At 36.4% G+C, this 21,696-nt stretch overlaps 1 protein-coding gene across 1 annotated transcript in view; it reads right to left on the reverse strand.

Moving 5' to 3' along the window:
• The window catches only part of LOC122792759 (phospholipid-transporting ATPase ABCA1-like), a 2,266,772-nt gene that overhangs the window by 174,664 nt on the left and 2,070,412 nt on the right, over nt 1–21,696 (reverse strand). Inside the window, exons 43-44 of the mRNA XM_044060333.1 lie at nt 11,624–11,765; nt 3,733–3,867 (exon numbers count right to left, since the gene is read on the reverse strand). Of these exons, the coding sequence (XP_043916268.1) occupies nt 3,733–3,867; nt 11,624–11,765 (277 nt within the window). The remainder of the gene's footprint in view (nt 1–3,732; nt 3,868–11,623; nt 11,766–21,696) is intronic.

Below are 21,696 nucleotides of genomic sequence, written 5' to 3' on the forward strand. Positions count from 1 at the left end.
AGATGTTATGACCACCTTGTCCTTGTATGAGATACCCTTACTAATGAGGTGGGCCATGTAGAAAGCTTTCCATACAATGGCAGCATGTGGGAGTCAAAAGTCAGTTTGCTCTCAACCTGAGTGCCCAATTCCCTCATGACTGATTGCATGCTTAGTGCCTTATTATCAATGTGATCATTTGTGGGGACATAATTCTCCAGAAAAGGAATGATGATGCATTTTTTGGCATTCAGTTTAAAGCCATGTTTCTGGCACCAGTCATTTGTTTGGGTGACACCCTTTTGGAGAATGTCCACATCACAAGGGGAATTGATGACAGCACCCAGCTTGCAGTCATCTGCAGACTTGGTCAGCCATAGCCCACTAGATTTGGCCTGCACTTCTGAGAAGTATATCCTAAACAGCAGAGACCCCAAGACCAGTCCCTGAGGGACACCACTTGTTACGGGTTTACTACTTGAGATGGCTTCCACTATTTTTACTGGGTGGGTTCTATCAGTGAGTCATTTTGCTACCCATCTGGTAACATATGGACTGATGCCTAGTTGAGAGAGTTTATCTATTATACCTGAGTTGGGAATAGTATTGAAGGCCTTGGCCAGGTCAAGGATGGCAGTGTGCACCATCTTCCCCTCATCTATGGCCTTGGTGACTGTCTCAAAGAAGTTGATTAAATTTAACAGGCATGATCTCCCCTTGACAAAACCAGACTGTGTAGGATCAAGTGTCTGAATGTTGCCAATGTCCTTGTTAATGAGGTCCATGATAATCCGCTCCATGGCCTTGCAGATCAAGCTAGTTAGGTTGATGGGTCTATAATTTCCTGGATTGGTGGAGGATCCACCTTTATGCAAAGGGGTGACAGTGGCTGTTCTCCACTCAGCTGGGACGATGACGGTACTCAGGCTTTGGTTGAATAGGGTGCCTAATGGTGCTGCAAGTTCCTGCCCGAGTTCATGTAGGATGCAGCCTGGGATGTTATCTGGTCTCATGGAGTAGTGTTAAGTGTATTTATTTAGTTTGTTATTTTGTTTTATATTGGGGAGGGTTGGGTCTTAAATTCTGCTTCTTCCTGTCTGATAGTTTAAAATGTCAATGTAGTGAGTTTTGGTTTTATATTTTTTTGTTATTATGGATGTTCATAATTGTAGTGTTGAGATACTGAAATGCGACATTTCAGTATTTCGAGATTTGAAAATAGAACTATATATATATATATATATATATATATATATATATATATATATATATATATATAGAATAAAGAGTGACAAACAGAATAAATGGTTAGCACAAGAAAAAAAAAAAAACATGCTGCATTAATGATTCCTCATCACTTTTCAAATAAATCAAGATCAAAAAGTCATAATAGTCAAGGTGTTGTGGAGGGAAGTTACTGAAATAGGTCGGGTGATTTACAGACAGAAACAAGCAAAGAAAAACAGGTAGATAACATTACGGGCTAGCTTCAATGATTGTGATAATAAGTGGCTCTGGAAAGGAAGGTAGGAGAAAAAAATGTATGTCAGGAAAAAAGAAGACACAATGGTGTCATCTGTCATGCTCAAATGTTTTAAAAATATCTCTGAAAATGAATACAGTCTCGTTCTGTGTTTGCATGTGAAAATTATCAAAAAAACAACCTTTTTCACCTATGTACTAAGATGAAAGTGAGAAAAAATAAAAAAAAGAGACTTGGGCAAGGTGAGGATAAAACAGAGGTCAAGCTTAATAGCTTAAAGATACAATAGCTAGGTCAGCATCCTGTGAACTGGTCATAGGATCTAGTGAAGGAGGGATCTCTGTCAAAGACTGAGATTACACGTATAGGCTTTTCCAGGATGGACGGAAGGATTAGTGTACACATCAATGTTGGAAAGTGGCATACAGGACACTTCTGAGAGATTCAGTCTAGTATCTGGCATAAGTAACTTGGAAGTTAGATAAAGTTACTACTGCTAGTTGCCTGGATAGGAACCTACTCATCACAAAGTACCTTGGAATGGGAGGCTACGGATGGCAGATTATGGCCAAACAGGATACTGATCTAAAAGATAAAGTGTTGGCCAGTGACTGTGAAATATAGTATACAATAATGTCCATCAGGAATGTCTGACTGCTGGTAACCAAGGTTTAGGAGTTTGAATGTAGGAAATAGTTTAGTAACAGCTGAACAGTTTCAACTGTGGGAATCTGAGCTATCAGGCAATGAGACCTGCTACTAATAGGTCTATCAGACTTCAAGTAAGGAAGTGACTTTAACATGGGCAAAACTCACCAATGGAGTCCAGTTGGGAAAGGGGTTTGTTTAGGATGGCAAGTCACAATCTAGATATGGCAGCAGTTCAAAAGGTTAAACCTAATGCTCAGGTGTAAATCACACTGCAGAGGAAGGGGTTCTAAGGCTTAATAGTTGATTGACTGTAATATGAACTGATAGGGACTTCAATTTGATTGTGAAACATGCATTATAGAACACTAATTATTTGGGAGGTTGTCAGTTAGAAAATTCCTACTAAAATGAATAACTTGGACAGGAGATGTAAGATTTTCTAAACACTAAAATAAATGACAGCTTCCTCTGAAATTCCATGAAGAAATTCAGAAGAATTTTCCTGACCACGTGGCCTGGTACACCTCCCACATCATACCATAGTTTGTCAAGTGTGGTATCTCCAAAGGTCAGTGCAATGGCAAGATAACTAGGTTGCTGCTAAGATCCACAGTCTTGAATCTCTGACACAGCATTCTGTTATCTGTGTCATCTGGTCTTTCTACTCAGACTGGGACTTACTGGGATACTAATTCATATATTCCTCATGGACTGTCTCGTACTTCACTAGAACATGCTCCTAATTTTGCATTTGTCATTATTGTCATTTCTCCAGTGTATTTATATCTCACTTATTTGCACGGCACCTCTATACAGATAACTCACATGACATTAAGAGGTATGCTATCTATAATTCTCAGCTTCTCTGTAACAGAAATACAGGTAGTAGTGCTGGGCTTGGAAAAGCATTTTCTTATGATTAGAATAAGAACAGAGCAGTCTGGCAGCATGAAGGCTGCAAGTGATAAATCTCAGAAAGTGAGAAAGAAGAAAGAGCTTGGTATAGTTTTCTTGCATAGCTGTTAACTTCTTTGCTCAAGGATCAACTATACTGTGTATACCCATAATAATTACAGGATAAAGGCCCAGAATTAGAGATAATTTTAAATATTATTCATATTTGCCTAAAAGTTAATACAGCAACAAATTATTCTCTGACATGCATTTTCTGAACAATAAAAAACATGAAACCCTCATATCTGGCATTATTGTTTGTAATTCTCAATGATTTACCATAAAATCAGAAATATTATGAGGGTCAGGGCCAAACAATGAGGCAAAATCAGAAACATTATAGAAAATCAGGTACAGATGATAAGAGACAGAAGAAAGAACAAAAAGGTTTTAATGAAAATAATGACCAGCTCTTCATCAATTATGTCTACTTTATTCAAATTCACAGTTTTCAGATAGTTATCAGTTATATGTGGTGTACAGTGGATTAGCACAAAACACACTTAGCAAAAACTGTTTTATATTGCAAGCTGTTTTCCATACTGCAGTATATATACATGAAACCATGACAATTAATGAGGACATGATGTTTAAGCTTTTTCTTTCCTATTTCTTATATGTTGAATAAATGCATTTTGCAAACATGGTTAAGAAGTTTAGCTTACCAGAAATACTATAGGTGGATTTCCAATAAGAGCCATGGCTGTTGACAGTTTCCTTTTGTTTCCTCCACTGTAGGTTCCTGCTGATTTGGTGGCGTATTTCACTAGGCCTAGCTTCCTGATACCCCATTTAGCCACCTATAAGAAGCATTTTGGCAGATCAGTAATTAAGCAGGGATGTCTTGCTTATTTTAGCTTCTCTCTTTTGAAAGACTTAATGACTATTTTCCAATTATTGATAACTTTGAAATATGACAGTAAAATACAAATATATAAATGTGTTTTATTCTGTTATAATTTATCTGAATGTGAAATCATAATTAATGACTGAATATTAAAAATGCATTTTTCAAACTATGAAGTAAGGTTTCCATTGAAAAAACTATATACTTAAATGATGTAAAACACACCTTTGTGATGAACTGAAAGTAGGACAAAAGATAAACGGTTTTGAGTCTAAGAGAATATCCTTGAAATATTCTCAGAAGGCATGAAATAATTATCTCAAGACATTTAAATACATAATTTATTATCAAAGGACCACTGTTGTATATTACTACTACCTCTTCAAAAGAATGTTTTTAAAAGCTGATGAGAAGAGATACAGGACAACCTATTTATAACATAGTCTCTACAATAGATTAATGCAATAATGGCATAAGAACATAAGACAGGAAGGTAAAGTTCAATCATGCACTCACTTTAATTCTTGAAAGAAAGATAATTGTTATCCTAAAGGCTGTATTATATATACATGCTCAGGTAAACAAATCAGATGATTTCATAGACCAGAAAAAGATGGTGTTGAAAGTAAAAAAGATTGTCTGTCTGTATGTCTGAGCAGTATATCAAAAATAATTTAGTGGAACAAAAGACTGCTTTTTTTTTTTTTTTTCATACTTTATCCTCATTGACTGCAATCATCAGCCCTGTCCTGGCATATCAGCTCAGTCAATCCCCATTGTTACCTAGGAGTGGTCATCATTAATGCAGCCATCAGTGCAGACTCATATTTTTCTGGTTAGCCCTAAACATCTTACATTCACTTAGCATAGCTCAAGAGAAGGGGACATTAAATGGGCAAATTGTGAAGGATATTTCTATCACTTCTGCAATGGATGTTTCTCTCTTGCAGCCCTGGTCCAACCTCATAACATAAGAGGTAGTTTCACCAATGTTCACAGTGGAAATTGTATTTTACACCCTCCAACAAGAGGAAGTGAATGGGCCACACCTCTTTGATCCTTTCCATCCCTAAATGGCTCATTCAGTGCTGGGGATGCTAACCAAACTTTGGTCTTGGGTCATAGTCACAGTCAAGACTCCATCTCTCTGAACCATTCAGCCAGGCCACTAACTAATGTGATGAAACATAATGGACTTATGACAAGACTCCATGTGCTAAATTTAAGTAAGATGAGCATCAGAAGGAATCTGTGAATATTTCTCTGTAGTGGTACAAAATAAATATGTTAGATGAGACATGTTGTGGTACATGGAATAATTTCACAAGACATAGGCTTGCCAGTATGTTTTGCCAGATACAAAGGGATGCTATTTTCACTCACATAATACATTGTAAATAAAACACCTTAAGTCAAAATGTAATGCAAAATTATATGATTCATATAATAATATCTCTCAATCGGCCACCTCACATATGTCCACTGCAGACACACACACTTGCATAAATAAACAAATTTGCACACACGTATATGTAAATATATGAACACTGGAGTGGTAACTAGCAGAATAGTTATCTCAAACACTGACTAACAGGAAACTACAGTTTCTACTTTCTACTAGAAATTCTACATACTATCATCAGATCTCTTAATTTAATAACAAACTTTTGTTTTAGTTTTTCAGTGGAGCTGTAGTCACCCAAAAATCAAATGATTTACATCCTGATGCAAACATATACACAAACTTAAGCTTGCAGAATAACCATATCTGATATGTAGGAGTATCATAAAAATGATAAGTGAATTCTGCTGCTACATTATAAACTGAGACACAAATATTGGTTTGGTGCTGTTTAGCTTATGTGTGTCTTTCCAGCCCTGCAAGCAACTACACTTTCTTCAATAGGATCTATTATGAACTCCCTTTTTTAACTAAAGGGCTACCTCTTAAAGATTATAGTAGACTATGGACTGCAATCCCCAAATTTCCTTCATTAAAACCAACCACTACATTCATAATCATGACCATGTTTATAACAAAAAAAAACTACAAAATTAAATTCTTTAACATTATTAAATGAAATACGAAGAGTGGAAAGGTGGAGGGGGTGGGGTTCGAGCAACTGAGTTCAGTATTGTTGAATGAATTAAATCACTTATTCTGTGAACTACATTTTCAAGATCAAGGGAACAAAAAATAACTGAAGGAGTTTAAGCAAAACTATTCCCTTTCCTTTCAGAGTAATTTAATAGAGTTTCAGGAACTTTGGAGAATCTGAGCTAACTTTTCTGATAAAACTTCTACTAAAACTTTTGAAACTATGTTGATCAATGATATAGGTTAAATGGTACTCTTTTTTGCAAATATCTAACTAGCTTTAGTAACAATGTGATAACCATTCCCCTAGAAATAGGAGGAAGGCTGTATAAGGTGAAATCCTTCTCCAACATTCCATAGAGCACCAGGAGCAAATAGGTGGCTAGCAATTTATAAAAGTCATTTAATAATCTGTTATTCTACATGGCTTTGTTCTCTAAGTGTTCTGAGCATCCAGTCCCCCTTCTGTGGTGTCACTACCTCCTCCAGGCGTTTGGGAAACTTTAAGGAGTTGTGCAAGATCATTATTCATCATTGACCTTTCTTGCAACATGTAAAGCATAGTGTAATAATCTAAAAAAATTTACTTAATAGGAGTAGGATCCCAGGTGTACACCCCTGCCCCAAATTAACTGACATATCTAGCCTATCCTCCTGTCTAGCACTAGGTCTATAAGCCAATAACTTCACTGCCTATCCTGCATTCCACCATTATAGCATCTCATTCATAAACTAATTATTTCAGCCTTACAACAGATGGTGCTTTTCGTCTCCATGTTTCATTGCACAAATATAGTTGCGTATGCCTTATACAAGACCATGACATTAAATGATGGGTTAATATATGCTGAGGATTATTTGCAGGCCTGCAGCTAAGATGCATCTCACATATGTTCATACTATGGTGTGATCGTTATAAGAGGCCTGATAATTTCCAGTACTTACTTTACTGCATGATTGTCAATATTTATTGCATGTAAAGGCTGAAAGCATCTACATAATCAGTAGACATTGCTGTTGTTATGCTGGAATGACAATGCACCACAAACACATATGTGTTAGTGCACAAAGTTGGTTTTGTAATGGTGATATGGGCTACATTCTTGTCAGACTCATGAAAACCTTTATAGGATCAGTAGAACTATGCTTATTGATTGAATAGAGATCATGCATCGTCCAAATAGTTATGTATTTGAAGTAAAATCAGACCTCATTCTGGAATACTATTAATGGTATATATGTGTGCAGTCACTGCGTTGTGTGGGTAACATTTGTAAATTTAAATGTCAGAACAGTATATGTAATCACACAGATTGACCTTGTTTAAGCAAACTGATTTCATGCACTTTGTTGCTTGCATCCCCTAATATTACTGCATTGACAGTAATAATAAACATAATGATTATGTTTCACACTTGATCTTTGTATGTAACGAATGTTGTTGCAAACATTTTCACTACTTGAGATGACATCTAATGAATAAGATTACATGTTTCTTGGTATGGAGCTATGGCTTACAATCTGTATAGCTGGCCGGTACATCCCCGGTTTGCTGGTAATTTTATAGATGGGCTGTTTGGTAGCTACTGTTACTTTCCTGCTTGTCTCTTACAGCTTAGCAACAGGACATACAACAGCCACAGTGACAAAAAGTCCATGAGGAAGGCCATGCTGCGATGTTAATATAATAGGCAGTCACATGTCTCAGTGAGTGAGTAGGCATACTGCGATGTTAATATAATAGGCAGTCACACATCTCAGTGAGTGAGTAGGCATACCGCGATGTTAATATAATAGGCAGTCACACCTCTCAGTGAGTGAGTAGGCATACCGTGATGTTAATATAATAGGCAGTCACACGTCTCAGTGAGTCAGTAGGCATACCGCGATGTTAATATAATAGGCAGTCACACGTCTCATTGAGTGAGTAGGACATATGTACCTGCAGGCACAGTGTGCTAAGACCTTGAAGGGCAGTTATCCTAGTGCTTATGGAAGCAGGACTATCTTGTTTGTGACTTTGCATTATAATGCTATATAGCAATTACAGTGTGAGGGGTTTAAAACTTAACACAGTGCAGAGTACAAATTGATAACAATTTGAAATGGTCTAACTTACAATACTGCATCCCAATATAAAAAGAAGAAATGGCCAAAAATCTGGATTTACTAATTAAAAGTTGTGATACTTGGCCACCTTGGTATGGACACATATAAAATAAAATTGACCGGTTGCTGGAACATCATTCAGGCTTGTTTCCCAGTCATGCAATTAACAGTTACTATGGCATGTGTTTCAGTAAGTACACCGGTCTTTATAAAATGCCTAAGGGTAAAGGGTGAATATCACTACAAAGTAGATATAAACTGGCACTTATTAAATACTACTGTTTCTTAATCTGTCTGAATGACTACAGTGTTGAGATAGTTGAAGCTAAATTCTAACATTTTGATTTTGGATACCCTTAGTGTTTGGGCTAGTTTTTATTAGTTTTACTTTTAACACCAGGGTTAGAGTAACAAGATTATGATTAGCATTTTGTTTAAGATTAGTTGTAATTATAGGGCTAGGTTAGGATTTGAATTTGGGTTACAATAATATTTTAGATTAGGGTTGGATTATCATATGTGTCACTTTTATTATAAGTACGAGGGGCTATTTCTTGTAAGAAAGACTTTGCCCTATATAAAATGTGAATAAATATGTTTATTGCTGCATCTTCTGTGCCTTCAGTCAAATTCTGTGGTTTTAAAAGGATTGGATTTTTGAGCATTTGGGTATGATTCTTTTTAACATATGGGCAGAAATTTGACTGTTTATTTCTGACAAGGGCAAGTTTAATAAAACATGGGAAGGTACTGAAAGGTTCTTAGGTTAATACCAAATCAGTGGTATGTCGACTATTCAACAATGTCATAGAAAAGAAGAATTTCCCATAGTCACTCCAGTACAAACATCACACAGTAATCACAGGGAAAAAAAATAATTACGTCCGATGAAAAAGCAGGTCGCTGAAACATTTTCAATAAAGGAGTGAAATGATTTGAAATTACAAACCCAGTAAAAGGGATGGACTATTTTATGTCTTTCCTTGGACAGTTCTGTCATGAGTAAAAATAGTCAATTAAAACGTATATATTGAGCAACGGTAGATAAGACATCTATTGTAAAACTCTAATGGTCCAAAGAGTTCAGAGAACACAAAAACAAAGTCACCAAAGGGACAGTTTGTGTCTTCCTCACTGCAGGCGGTATTTTTTTCATATGATGCTTTTAAATGAGCAAAACAGGAGTAGATATCATGTTTGAGCACTACAAAAATGCCTGTTCAGCTTGGCTAAACCATATGTGCATAAGATGTGCAACAGTAAACTAAAACGGAGTCTCTTTGCCAGGATATGTTGACAACAGGTCTTGCTTATGCAACCTGGTGGATTTTGTTTGAAAAGGTCACTAAAGCAATGGATGAAGGCAAAATAACACACACCACATGCATCAGCCTGGCCACAGCTTTTGACACAGTTCTCAACTCAGGCATAGTAGAAAAGATAAACAAACTCAGAATATACCCCTATGTCACCTGCTGGACTGCCAGCTGGCTCACAGAAAAGATGCTTCAAAACTGGGAAAATTACCTCCGCAAAGTTACCAGTCACCAGTAGAGTCCAGCAAGATTCTGTGATGGGAACTCTGCTGTTTGGCATCTAATCTTCTAAGGTAAAAGACAACATCAAAGAGCGCTGGCTGACTAAGCCTGCAATAGACTGCAAGCTATGAGCAGTCATTGAATCCCAAATGACTTAGCCATCCTGCAAAAACGTTTGTCTCAAATAAATAACTGGTGTCAACTTCTTGGTCTGTAACTAAATGCCAAAAAGTGTATTACTGTATTCCTTGGGAAGTCATGTACCCCAGGGAACGATCACATTGACAACATGCCCTTAAGAGGTGACCTGGTTGTTTGGGAATTGGTAACTATGTGGACAGTGACCTAACTTTTTACCAACATGTGTCTATTGCTGTAAGAAAGTACTTCTAAACTGCACAGCTTATAAAATAGGGATTGTGTGTAGATCTAGGGATGTTATTAACCCCCTTTCATTCAGTCCTCATTAGGCCACTCATTGAATATAATACACCCTTTGGCATGCATTTGTTCAGACACATGCAACAACTGGAATGCCCACAGTTATATATTACTAAAAGGACACAAGGCCTAAAGAACATGTCCTACATGGACCAACTCAAAGCACTTTCACTAGTCTCGATATCCTATAGACTGCAAAGTGATGATATGTCTGGCATACAAGAATTCATCTGACTGATTACTGATGGATTTACTGCACACCATCAAGTCAAATGGCATCAGAAATACTCTGCCTATGGATCTAAACCTCTTCAGCAGCATCAGCAGAATGGTTTGGATGGACAAGTATATTTCTCATAGGATACCCCTGCTGTGGAACAGACTTACCATCCATATAAAAAAAGTTAATTCCTTATACATTTTCAAGTGCAACTTAGATCAACTGATGGGAAATAGAAAATGTAACCCATTGCTGTCCCCTGTACCTACTACTGGACAGAGGCAGTTCCTAAAAGCTGTATTCCATACATGGGTCCCTTGAAATTATCTATGGTAGGGGTAATATATAATTATCAACCATGGGATGGGTAAGGCCAGTCTCTATCCAAATGGGATATGTTATTTCAAGCAAAAGAAGGAAAATTAGCTAGGCTTAAAAAAGCCCACAAGGGCAGCTAGCCTAGTAATTTTGTATGAATCTATGAACCTATAACAGTTTTGCTTAATTTTGTTGAATGCTGTTTGCCCAGCAGAAGATGTGAAGTATGAATTGTTTGAATGGTGGAGTCAGTGGACAGCTTGTTGTGTGAATGTGCTGTGTGTGATATGAGTATGAGGGATAGTAGTGTGTGTGTGTGTGTGTGTGTGTGTGTGTGTGTGTGTGTGTGCATGTATGACTAGAGTTGGAGTAGGAGTTATGTAAAGGGAATGCAGGAGTGTTATGGAAAATATTTTTCTAAGGTAAGCTGCATGTTTACTGAAAGGATTAGGGCTAAGGTTAGGGTTAGGCTTAGATGTAGGGTTAGGCTTAGGGTTAGGCTTATGGTTAGCAGACATTACTAAGGTGGAGCACACCCGCTAAACATATGCAGCTTGGTTAAATTCTGGACATTCATCCTCAGTTCTTTGGAAAATACGCTGTGATCGTCTCTCACTGTAGGATGCTGTCATTACAGCAAACTGAACCATCTTTATCAGTCCAGGACTGTTCGGGTCACAATCAGGACATTTTACCTCTGAATCAAGTAGCTTGATTGTTACTTTTGGTACACTTTAAATTGTTTATTATATGACATATTACTTTGCTTTTCATTTAAGCCTCTTATGTAGTTTGTGACATGAATCATATTTGTAGATTTAGTTCTCTTAACTATACTTCCCTGATTAGCAATAGAAAAAGCATGATTCTCACTAATTCAAAAAATAGTTGCATTGACTTCTTCCTCATGTTGTGTTGTATGTTCTTTTTAATAGCAAGCCATTTTAAAAAGTGTGCATATATCTGGTGAACAGAACCATGTTACCTTCTTTACTTCTGCTTCTGGAACACCACGTAGACGGGCATAAAATTCTAGATGTTCTTGTCCATTAAGTAGGTCATCAATTGCATCAAACTGGGGACAGTAACCCATGTTTTGATGGACTTCCTTCATCTGAGTCAAAATACTAGACATAAATGCAAAGTTTACAATCATTAAGTTTGCTGCAATGTGACAGCAATTAGCAGAATGGCAAATCAGGCTGAAAACATGCTACTAACCCAATCTCTAAGTAATGCAAGTGCAGAAATTCTAAAACATCTAATAAAGTAATTCTCGTATATCTAATATTAGTCAGATTGTTAAACAAACACTTTTATGTTGCATCTCACAAGCATAACTAATAAAAACTCAGTAACAAATAGAAACCTTGTACATAATTAATTACTAAAAGTTAAAGCTGTAAGGTAAAAGTCTATTTTGGCAACTTTACATTGTGAAAAGTAAGTAGAATAAAGGACTAACTTAATTTCTGTTATTGGCTTATACTTAATTCTATGTAGAGTTCAGTAATGAGGCAACTGATTTGTGCAGAATTGCTCATTTCAGTCACTGGCTGAGTCAAAACTTTTATAAATGTATATGTATGTATATAAATCTACTATATATGTATGTACATAATATATATATATATATATATATATATATATATATATATATATATATAGATATTTGTACAAAATAAATTCATGCAACACAGTTCAGCACAAAGTAGAATGTTCTCCTTTACTGTAACAGAACACACGTACGTGAGAGCCTAAGCAACTAAGGTCTTGTCTCCTCAAACAAAGAAACCACATTCGTTTTTGTACTATAAAAGCTTACAGACAAACATTTTGTAATCTATCAGACTATTGCCACTGCCCATTTAAAATTAAACATCTCTATATTCTTTTGTTTACTAAGCATCAGCAGATCCCTTATTAGGTACAATTGTCAATCTTCCACACTGGCACTAGGAAATGCAAAGACAGTGGGGATAAAACTTAAGACAGCCCTAGGCTCTGGATCCATCTTGAAACAATACGGATTTCACTTCTAAAGGAAAAATTATTATACAAAACACTTGAACATTTTACTTCTCCCCTCTCGATACACACACACACACACACACACACACACACACACACACACACACACACACACACACACACACACACACACACACACAACATTAATAATCAAAAGAATTAAGTAAATATCTGGACATTATTTAAAAATGTTATAATTTGCATGTAAAATACTTCCTCCAACACAATTTACATGTACTACAGCAAGTCTGAAACATTAGTCGGAGGAACTAAATTGCATCAAAAATATATAAAAAAGTGGTAATAAAAAATAAATAAGTAAGTAGAACACAACAATTTTATATACTGCCCATTCTGTAAGTGCAATAATGACCTCCAGGGTGTGTGCCTTTGTGTAAATAACACCCTTCCAGGGGTGTAGAGGCCTTCTGCCTATGGCGTTGGGCCTCATAACAACCCTGGGTGAGTGTTATTTATGCAAAAACACTCACTCTGTTCAGCATTTTTGCTTGCATATTTATCAAGTCATATAAAATAAACTTAGTACAGAACCACACGATTATCTAAGTTAGTAATGAATAAACAGAGACAATAGTATTTTCAGATAGACACACTTTTAACTTCTGAGATTTTACCCAACCTTTGTGGATATATATCCTATGCATTTGGTCTCAAAAACACGAAAGTATGATTACTTTGTTTTATCTTTTTTATTAGTCTTTGCAATGAGACTGCTTCATTTGATCATGACATAAGAAGAGAATTATCAATCAGATATCAGCTTTTGAACTAAGGCTGAATATTGCACCAGACATTGTATGATCATTAGTTGTTAACCATCTGGCTCTTTGTAAGTTCAGGCAATGTTGTTTTCCTTTGGAAGCCAAGAGCATAAATTGAGAAGATTCTGATAGCTAGAATTTGCAGGTCACGAAGATTCATTGGTAAGCCATTAGCCACCAAATGCAAACTATATTAAACTGGAGCCATCAAAATGCCTTCTATATAGGAAAGAAAATGGTTCTAGCACTATCCAGCATATGCACTCAGAATCAAAACCAAACACTTTGTGGTTGTTGAGTTAGACCAGGAAATACAACTGAAAAATAAAAAAAACACTATGCATTATAATTTTATTTTTTTTTTTTTGTGTCTGCACCACTGATCTGTTATGTTCTTTGATCAGTTATGATGTTTCAAGTCTTTGCAAATGAGACTTGTGAGTCTGATGGGCCCATAATTCTGGTTGCAATGGTGAGGCCATTTAGACAGATAGGCATCACTACTGCTGTGTTCCAAAACTCATGGAAAAAGCATGTGGCTGAGTTCATGCTAAATACTTTAAAGTGTGGCTCTGCCCAGGCTTGTTTAGTACTGTTTATTAATCAGCCAGATATATTATCTGGTCACATAAAATATCTCTGGTCTGGGAAATTACTTTCAGTACATGTACTTTAGTGATGGTGTGGATATTGAGAGATTCAGAAATAAGTGGGCTTTGGATAGTCATCACTTGGGTAAACTATGCTCTGAACATGTTTACTAGTATGTTGGCATATCGACTACCAGGTCATAATAAGTTGTGCCATTATAAATTAGTTCAGAACAATGTTTGGTGTTCTTTCTTATTTTCCTATTGTAGTTAAAGAAGCATTTGTAATTGTCCTTGGGTTCTGATACTAACCTACATTCATGGGCTTCTAGAACAAACAGCATTCTTCAATTTTTAGTCAAATTTCTGAAAACAATGTGGCCAGTCTGGCGGCAGAGAGGGCTAAATCTTAACTATAGCCCAGTCGACCTGGGTTTGATTAGTAGCTTGGGCAACTGATGGAGGAGCAGTGAGGGATGCAAGTGCCCGACCTAGAGGGAGGGTGCTCATTGGTGACACCCCCTAAGGGGAGGCATGTCACAAAGAGCGGTGTGCCCTCAGGTGAAACCAACAAGGTTGGGGGGGGGGTGCAGGGAAAAGTGGATAACCCATATAAAAAAAAATGCCAAACAATAGCACAAATGACCAAACCCCCAGAATGCACTTAAGATCCACAACCCATCCCAGCAGTACCAGAGAAATTCTGGGGTGAGTAGTACAATGCTGGTACCCTAGCATGGATATCGGGCATTCGAGGATGGGCCAGTATAAATGGGGCCTGAGAGGACCAGAATATAAATAAATAAAAACATTTGGCTAATATCCTTAATATGAAGATGATTTGGTCTGTTATATACTTTAATGAGTTTTTGTCTTTTGTTTTAGAGTCTATTTAAGTTGGTGTATCACTGGAGTGACTAAGTTTCTAAATTAATAATAATATTAGATCTGTTTGGGTTGGCCATTCTTCCTTTGTGAAGTTACCTCCTGTGGCAATGATGCAATGCTGCTATAAGTAAATTTTGAAATATTGTCATAGAATTTAATGAGATTTGTGTTCTTGAAATCATTGAATTGCAAGATATTGGTTTCAGCAGGTATAGAGGTTTTGAAGGTGAAAGAAACTAGTTAATTAGCTGACTTAACCAAGGAAGGAGATACAAAGAGAAAAGTGCATCACCGTGCTTTATTTGTAAGGACAAGGCCAATAATATTATGCCCTGTAGTGGATTTACTATTCTAATCCAGCGAAATGTTATTTTTTCTTGAAATATAAACATTTTTAGGCATATTCTATATTGGATGTATAGGATCTTCAGTTTATTGAAAGAGAGAGAGCTCCAACATTTGAAATCTGAGCTAGGCACCAAAGTTGCATGCAAAACAAAAAAGCTGCTCAAAATAACTCAGAGACAGCTTAAATCACAAGCTTCATAATTAAATATGCTAAGCTTTCCAAAAATTGCTTTATCAAGTGTTACTAAGCCTAGAAATGGTTTGGGTCACTGTCTGCTTTCAAACAGTGAACCAGTTGTTAGACAAATTACTAAAAAGCACAAAAAGCAGCTCAAAAAGTAAATTTAGTAAAAACAAGAAACACTCATCTCAGACCTTGCAGGTTTTTTTTTTTTTTTTTTTTGCAAAATCTAGTAGAATTTGCGACAAGCATGATTTGAAGAGCTGTAGTAGCTTATAACAAATACAATCTAAGTCATGCAAATGTAGACAATTTATAGCACCACAGTTGAAAAACAAAAAACAAATGCACTGGCAAATAAATGGTGCTCTTCAAGGTACCACAGCAATCAGTTGCCTAGAACTGGCTTGGTTCTCTGTGTGCTCATACTAGAATGAAGTAGAAGTAATTAACTATATCACTAACATAGACTCATAGAAGGAATACTAGGCATAAGGCCATAGGAGGCCTGGCCATATACACATTTATAAAGACACATGTAAAAGCTGTGGCCAGGCTTTACAAGTACATGATAGTTACCACGTCCCAAATCAAGCAAGGCCATATGTGGTAACCCTGGTGCAAATGTATGTCTATCCATCCAATCATCAAGACTAGCTTTAAAGACAGACAAATGGTACTTTGCTTGACCTATTATTCTTATTATTGTGTTAAAAATCACTGCAGCCTTTCCAGTTAATTTTATTTAGATAAAAAGTACTGCATATGTCTCAGACAGCAATACATTGACATATGTTTCTGTCAGCAGTATTTCTTTGACTTTCCTCTCAATCAAACAAGAGATTTAGACAGTGTCAGTCTCCACAACAGAGAATTCTATCAAACTCAGTGGAGCTAGGAGAAAATCCTTTACTACAAATGCACAATTACATGTCCCTTTTGAGAAGCATATTGGTACTTTGAAATCTTCTGCAGCTCTTCCAAATGATTCCACTGCTAGAGGGAACTCAGACATTGCCAGCAGTGCTATAAATGTGGATTTTCCATTGCTTCTGCTTCCTATAAGCAGGGAACATACCAAGAGCCTGGAACACTCTAGATGTCCTGGCAGTCAGAAAAGGAAGATGGATCCCAATTTACAGAGTGTCCAAATGTTAAAGAAGATGTGGCAACTCAATCAAGCTCTATGTTTGTTTGTGTCTTTCGGCTTTTCCCGGTTAGGGGTCGCCACAACAGAACTCCGGTCCACTAATGATTGGCAGTAGAGTTTTACGTGCTGGCTTGCCGGGCCTAACACACAACCTTCAATGAAGGAATGCCCATTCATGCATGTTACCACACAGAAGACGCTCTAACTGAGAATCGAACGGGCAGCATCTAACTATGAGGCGACAACGCTACCGCAGCACCACCACTGCAGTTGATTCAATCAAGCTCTATAGTGTGGAATATTTCAACAGAATTAAGTATGAATGAACTTGTATTATTAGAAAGGGGACTTTCTTTTATTCCAGCAAGCATATCTGAGGTAACAGACACTGTTTTTGATTTGAAATGTTCTACTAGAAATGTAATACTAAAGCTAAGTTTTGGTAATGAACAGACAGATAATTTACAGTGTTTTAAGAAACCCAGTACCTATATACCTGTTTTACACTTTATTTTAACTGTTTTTTAAAACGTTTGTGAGAATGAAATTCATAAAGTACTTGAAAAACAAAAGGGTAGCAGACTTCATAGCAACTTAACAAGTGGCCATAAGGAAGCCTTGAAAATTTTACAGTTAGACACATCCATAATTATTAGATCTGCCGATAAGGGTGGTCCTGCAGTAGGTGATGAATATGCTGTAGCAATGAAATAAATGTTAAATGATAGCAATACATATAAGGTTATTACTCAAGAAGAAGTGGATGCCAAGATTATTGTGATAAGAAGATTCATAAGCACCCCACTTGTCCTCCCCTCAAGCCTATAGTCTCTGGGAAGAACTAGTGCATTGAAGCTTTATCTATTTTCATAGAGAGACATCTGAAACCAGTGTTGTATAAGAATGAATGTGCTTTAAAGGACACACAGCAGTTTCTGCATGACTTGTTTGTAAGCAAGTCTCACTTTGAGAACAGGAATTGTTTGCGTACCTTTTGATGTCTAATCACTTTTTACTGTTATTCCCAACCATATAGGTGTTAAAATGGTTGAGGAATTATTGGTTTTACATAATGAGTATGGAAAATGTTTTATAGGTTTACTATGTTTACTTATGGAGGTTATACTTGACAATAATATTTTTATATTTAACCAAACCATATACTTACAAAAGGATGGCATACCTATGGACACCTCCAGTGCCAGTAGCTACGCCAGTATGGTTATGGCGAGATGAGACGAGACTAGTTTGTTTAAGTCCCATCTGAAACAGTTCATTTCTTTTTATAGGTGTTTTGTGGATGACCTGTTCATGGTATGGACAGGCACAATCAATGATCTTGAAATGTTAATTGATTATATGAATACTAGTACCACTTTAAGGTTTGCCATGGTTTGTTTGCCCTTATAGGTAAATTTTCTTGATGTCAGAGTTATTAGGGATGCCAAGGAGAATTTAACTACAGAGGCTTATTAGAAAGATTGCCACTGGAGCACATATTTGCATAGAAGGAGCATGCATCCTATGCACATATTTAATGATATAGTGAAAGGCCAAGCACTAAGGGCATCTAGGTTAAATGTTGAAGAAACTAAGTTGTTAAATGAAATACATCTTTTAAGGGAGAAATTTACTGAAAGGGGCTATGATGCTAAACATGTAAACAGCATTCTATCCAAGGTGCCTATGTTAAGAGAGAATGAAGGGACACCTTATTTCCCAGATAGAGTGGCTGTAATGGCTAATGCAGTTAGTAGTAAGAAAGCTGAGTCAAGGACCGAGCTTTATATGCCCTTGTTTTACTCTAGCAATGTTAAACAGATAACAGATATTTACAAGATATATTGGTACATATTAACTACGGGCAACAATATCAAGGAGATAGTGGGTGATAACACCTGGTTTCACATATAAAAACAAAACAAATCTGAAGAGGCTTTTATGTTATCCTAAATTTGATATACATACACACACACCCAAAAGGGACTTTGTTATGATACCCTATGGCAAGTGTAATTATTGGGACTTACTTGACCTATCAGGAAACTTTGTACATCCTGATACTGGGAAGGAATTTAGGTTTAATGTTCGGACTGGTTGGGATACATGCCATCTGGTCTATTTGGCTAATTGCATAGAGTGCCACCGATTCTATGTTGGAAAACTAATACTCACCTTAAGGTTAGGCTAAGGGAGCATGTCTATAATATCAGAAATAGTATCTGCACTAATGCTTTGGCTAAGCATGTTGCCCTTCATGGACCTTTACATTCTTTTAAATTCATGGTGGTACAGTTTATTAGTCCCAGTGAATGAAGAGGTTATCTGGTGAATAGACCTAAGACAGCAGAAAGTAAAAGGATTATTAGGTTATGGGCAGACTGTGGGTCTTAATGATATAGTTCCCCTGAAACCAATTTTAGCTGCTAGAAATTTGAAGTAAATTATTTATGGGCATAATAATGTTTTATTTGTCATTAATTTTATATTCCTATTTCTGCTGGTTAGTTGCTTTTCAATGACTGCATATGGATATTTTATACTGACTGTCTCTTTAAAAACTATTTATTTAATTGTGATGTAAGCTGGTGTTTTAACGACTGTGAAGTTTGTATTGGACTATGCAATTTAATTGTATCTATATACACATGTTGGTTTTATTGAGAGTTTTATAGTCTGAAGAAGCAGTGTTATGGTACTGTGAAAGCACTTACTACAATAAAGTGTCTATTAATCTGTTTATTTGGCTTTGTTTTGGTCTCATCTTTGATATATTCTGTTATTGGGATTTGCTCTTCTTGGTGTGACCATTCATCTGAGCTCCTTGATTTCTTAGCATACATATACAAAGAAGTTGGCTATCTTTTGGAGGTGAAGTTGTATGCTAGGTGTAAAAACACAGAGTAGCTTTGTGATTGCTGTTTAATGGTCATGGCTTCTTGGGTAAAAAGTATGTGTTTGACAGCAGCAAGTTGAAATGCATCATTATGGTCATTATATATTTCATTACCTTTCAATGAGATATCATAAGTGTTCAAAATATTACTGTATTTTAGGGGCACACTACATGCAAAAGCAATAATATGGCTTGTTGAGGAGTGTATATCTCTGAGAGCAACTTGAAATATTTATGTGACTTTTGTGACTTTTTCACATTCAAAAGTGGTATATCTTCTATGAAGTGACAAATTCCTCTGGAAGAGCATATGTACAAAAGGAGCCAAAGTTAGTGGTTGTTATATTTTACAAAGACAGTAAAGACACAACACATACTTTGATATTCAAGCGGTTACTGTAATTTCACAGCATTTCTAATGCATGTTTCATTACATTCAGTTCCCGACTACCATTTTCATTTTTTTCTCTTTCTCACAAAATACAAATACGTAACATCAAAAATATGTTTTACTTGTATAACATAGAATGAAGAACACATTAGCTTTAACCTCAGAAATAAAACAAAATGAATTATTGGAACTTTGTACACATTTACAGCCATTCTATTACCCTTACATCTGGAAATACAACCTAACTACAGTTAAAAATTGAATATTGACACCTGTTGTCAATATAGAAAATGTAATGTCAAACTGCTTCAGCAGTGTGAATTAGTATTTGCTTAGAAAATAATAGTATTTATATGGCAATTGACTTCTGTGAACCACAAACTTCGTTATTAAATGAATCCTAGTCTCTAGTATTTCAGATTTACCAAGCTTCAAAGATAAAGTGGGATACAATGAGACAACTTAAATAGCAACTGCAGTTAAAACTCTTAATGAGAACAAGAAAGATATCAGAGATTATTCATTTTATTAGAGCAAGTATTTCCAATACCATCTACAAAGCTGCGGTGGTACAGCAGTAGCATTGTTGCCTCACAGCAAGAGGTTCTCCTGTTCGATTCTGGGCTGGAGTGCCTTCTGTGTGGAGTCTGCATGTCCTCTCTGTAGTCGAGTGGCCTCAGAAAGACATGCATGAATAGGCCTGCCTTCGCTGAAGGTTGGGCGTGGGGCTGGCAACTCGGCACCATAAAAAAATTGACTGCCAATCATTAGCGGGCCGGAGTTCCACTGTGGCAACCCCTAATGGGGAAAAGCCGAAAAGACAAACAACTAAAGTGACACACTTAGATAAAATAATTATTTAATTAAAGGGTACATCTTTCAAAGGCTGTTCTCCTCTGCTATGTGCAATAATTTTATTAAAAATAGTAGCCTGCAGGCTGCTGGTGACATGATTGTATTAGGCATTAAAGTGGCAAGCATACTTTCAAATATATGCCTTTTGATATCCATGGCATGCTCCTGCAGCCTTACAATACATTTTTTAACAGTCTTCCCTGTATAAAACAGGCTTTAAGAACAAGTCGGGGCATATATATCTGACTTATGTGCTATGTATAAAATTCTTTCTCCTAAGTTCTTTGTTTCAGAAATATAAACAAACTTATAATTTCAATGGATAGGACTACCTGGTCATTAGAATATGGCAAGCTGCCAAACTGTATCATACTAAATTCCTGTTATGTATGAGTAAACAGCTTTTGCTCTTGGAGGTAGAATGTAGTCTAAATCCAGAATTGTATCTTTATTGTATTGTCTTTACACTAGAATTAAAAAAAGAATTTTATTTAATCAGGCAAGGTAGGAGTTCTGTTAAACATATAGTGTGATGCAAATGCTCCATGTACTAAGAAAAGCAGTATGCAGCCCTGTAAATCAGGAGTATGATGCAGCCATTCAACAGAATCCTCCATATTAATTTTGTCAGTATACAGCATTTCAGGGGAATGGAGCACATTATAGCAAGGCATGAAAAATGCCCCTACATGGGTTTGAACATCTAAACCTGACAATGATATTCTCTAGTTCAATGTATTAGCAATTGAAGCCACAGAGGAACTTATAGTGAGTGGGTGAAAAAATGTACATTTCAGAGAAATGTTAGAACTCTATTGAAGACTGAGAACTAAACACTGGAAAACAACATAGACTTTTGGCAGTGTATTGGCAATGTACACATAACTGCTTGGCCATACTGAGCCATGGAAGCTGTCCCATACATATTACATTTATCTTACTTCAT

Source organism: Protopterus annectens, chromosome 2.part0, assembly GCF_019279795.1.
Source record: "Protopterus annectens isolate FY-2018-M chromosome 2.part0, PAN1.0, whole genome shotgun sequence".
Lineage (NCBI taxonomy): Eukaryota > Metazoa > Chordata > Ceratodontiformes > Protopteridae > Protopterus > Protopterus annectens.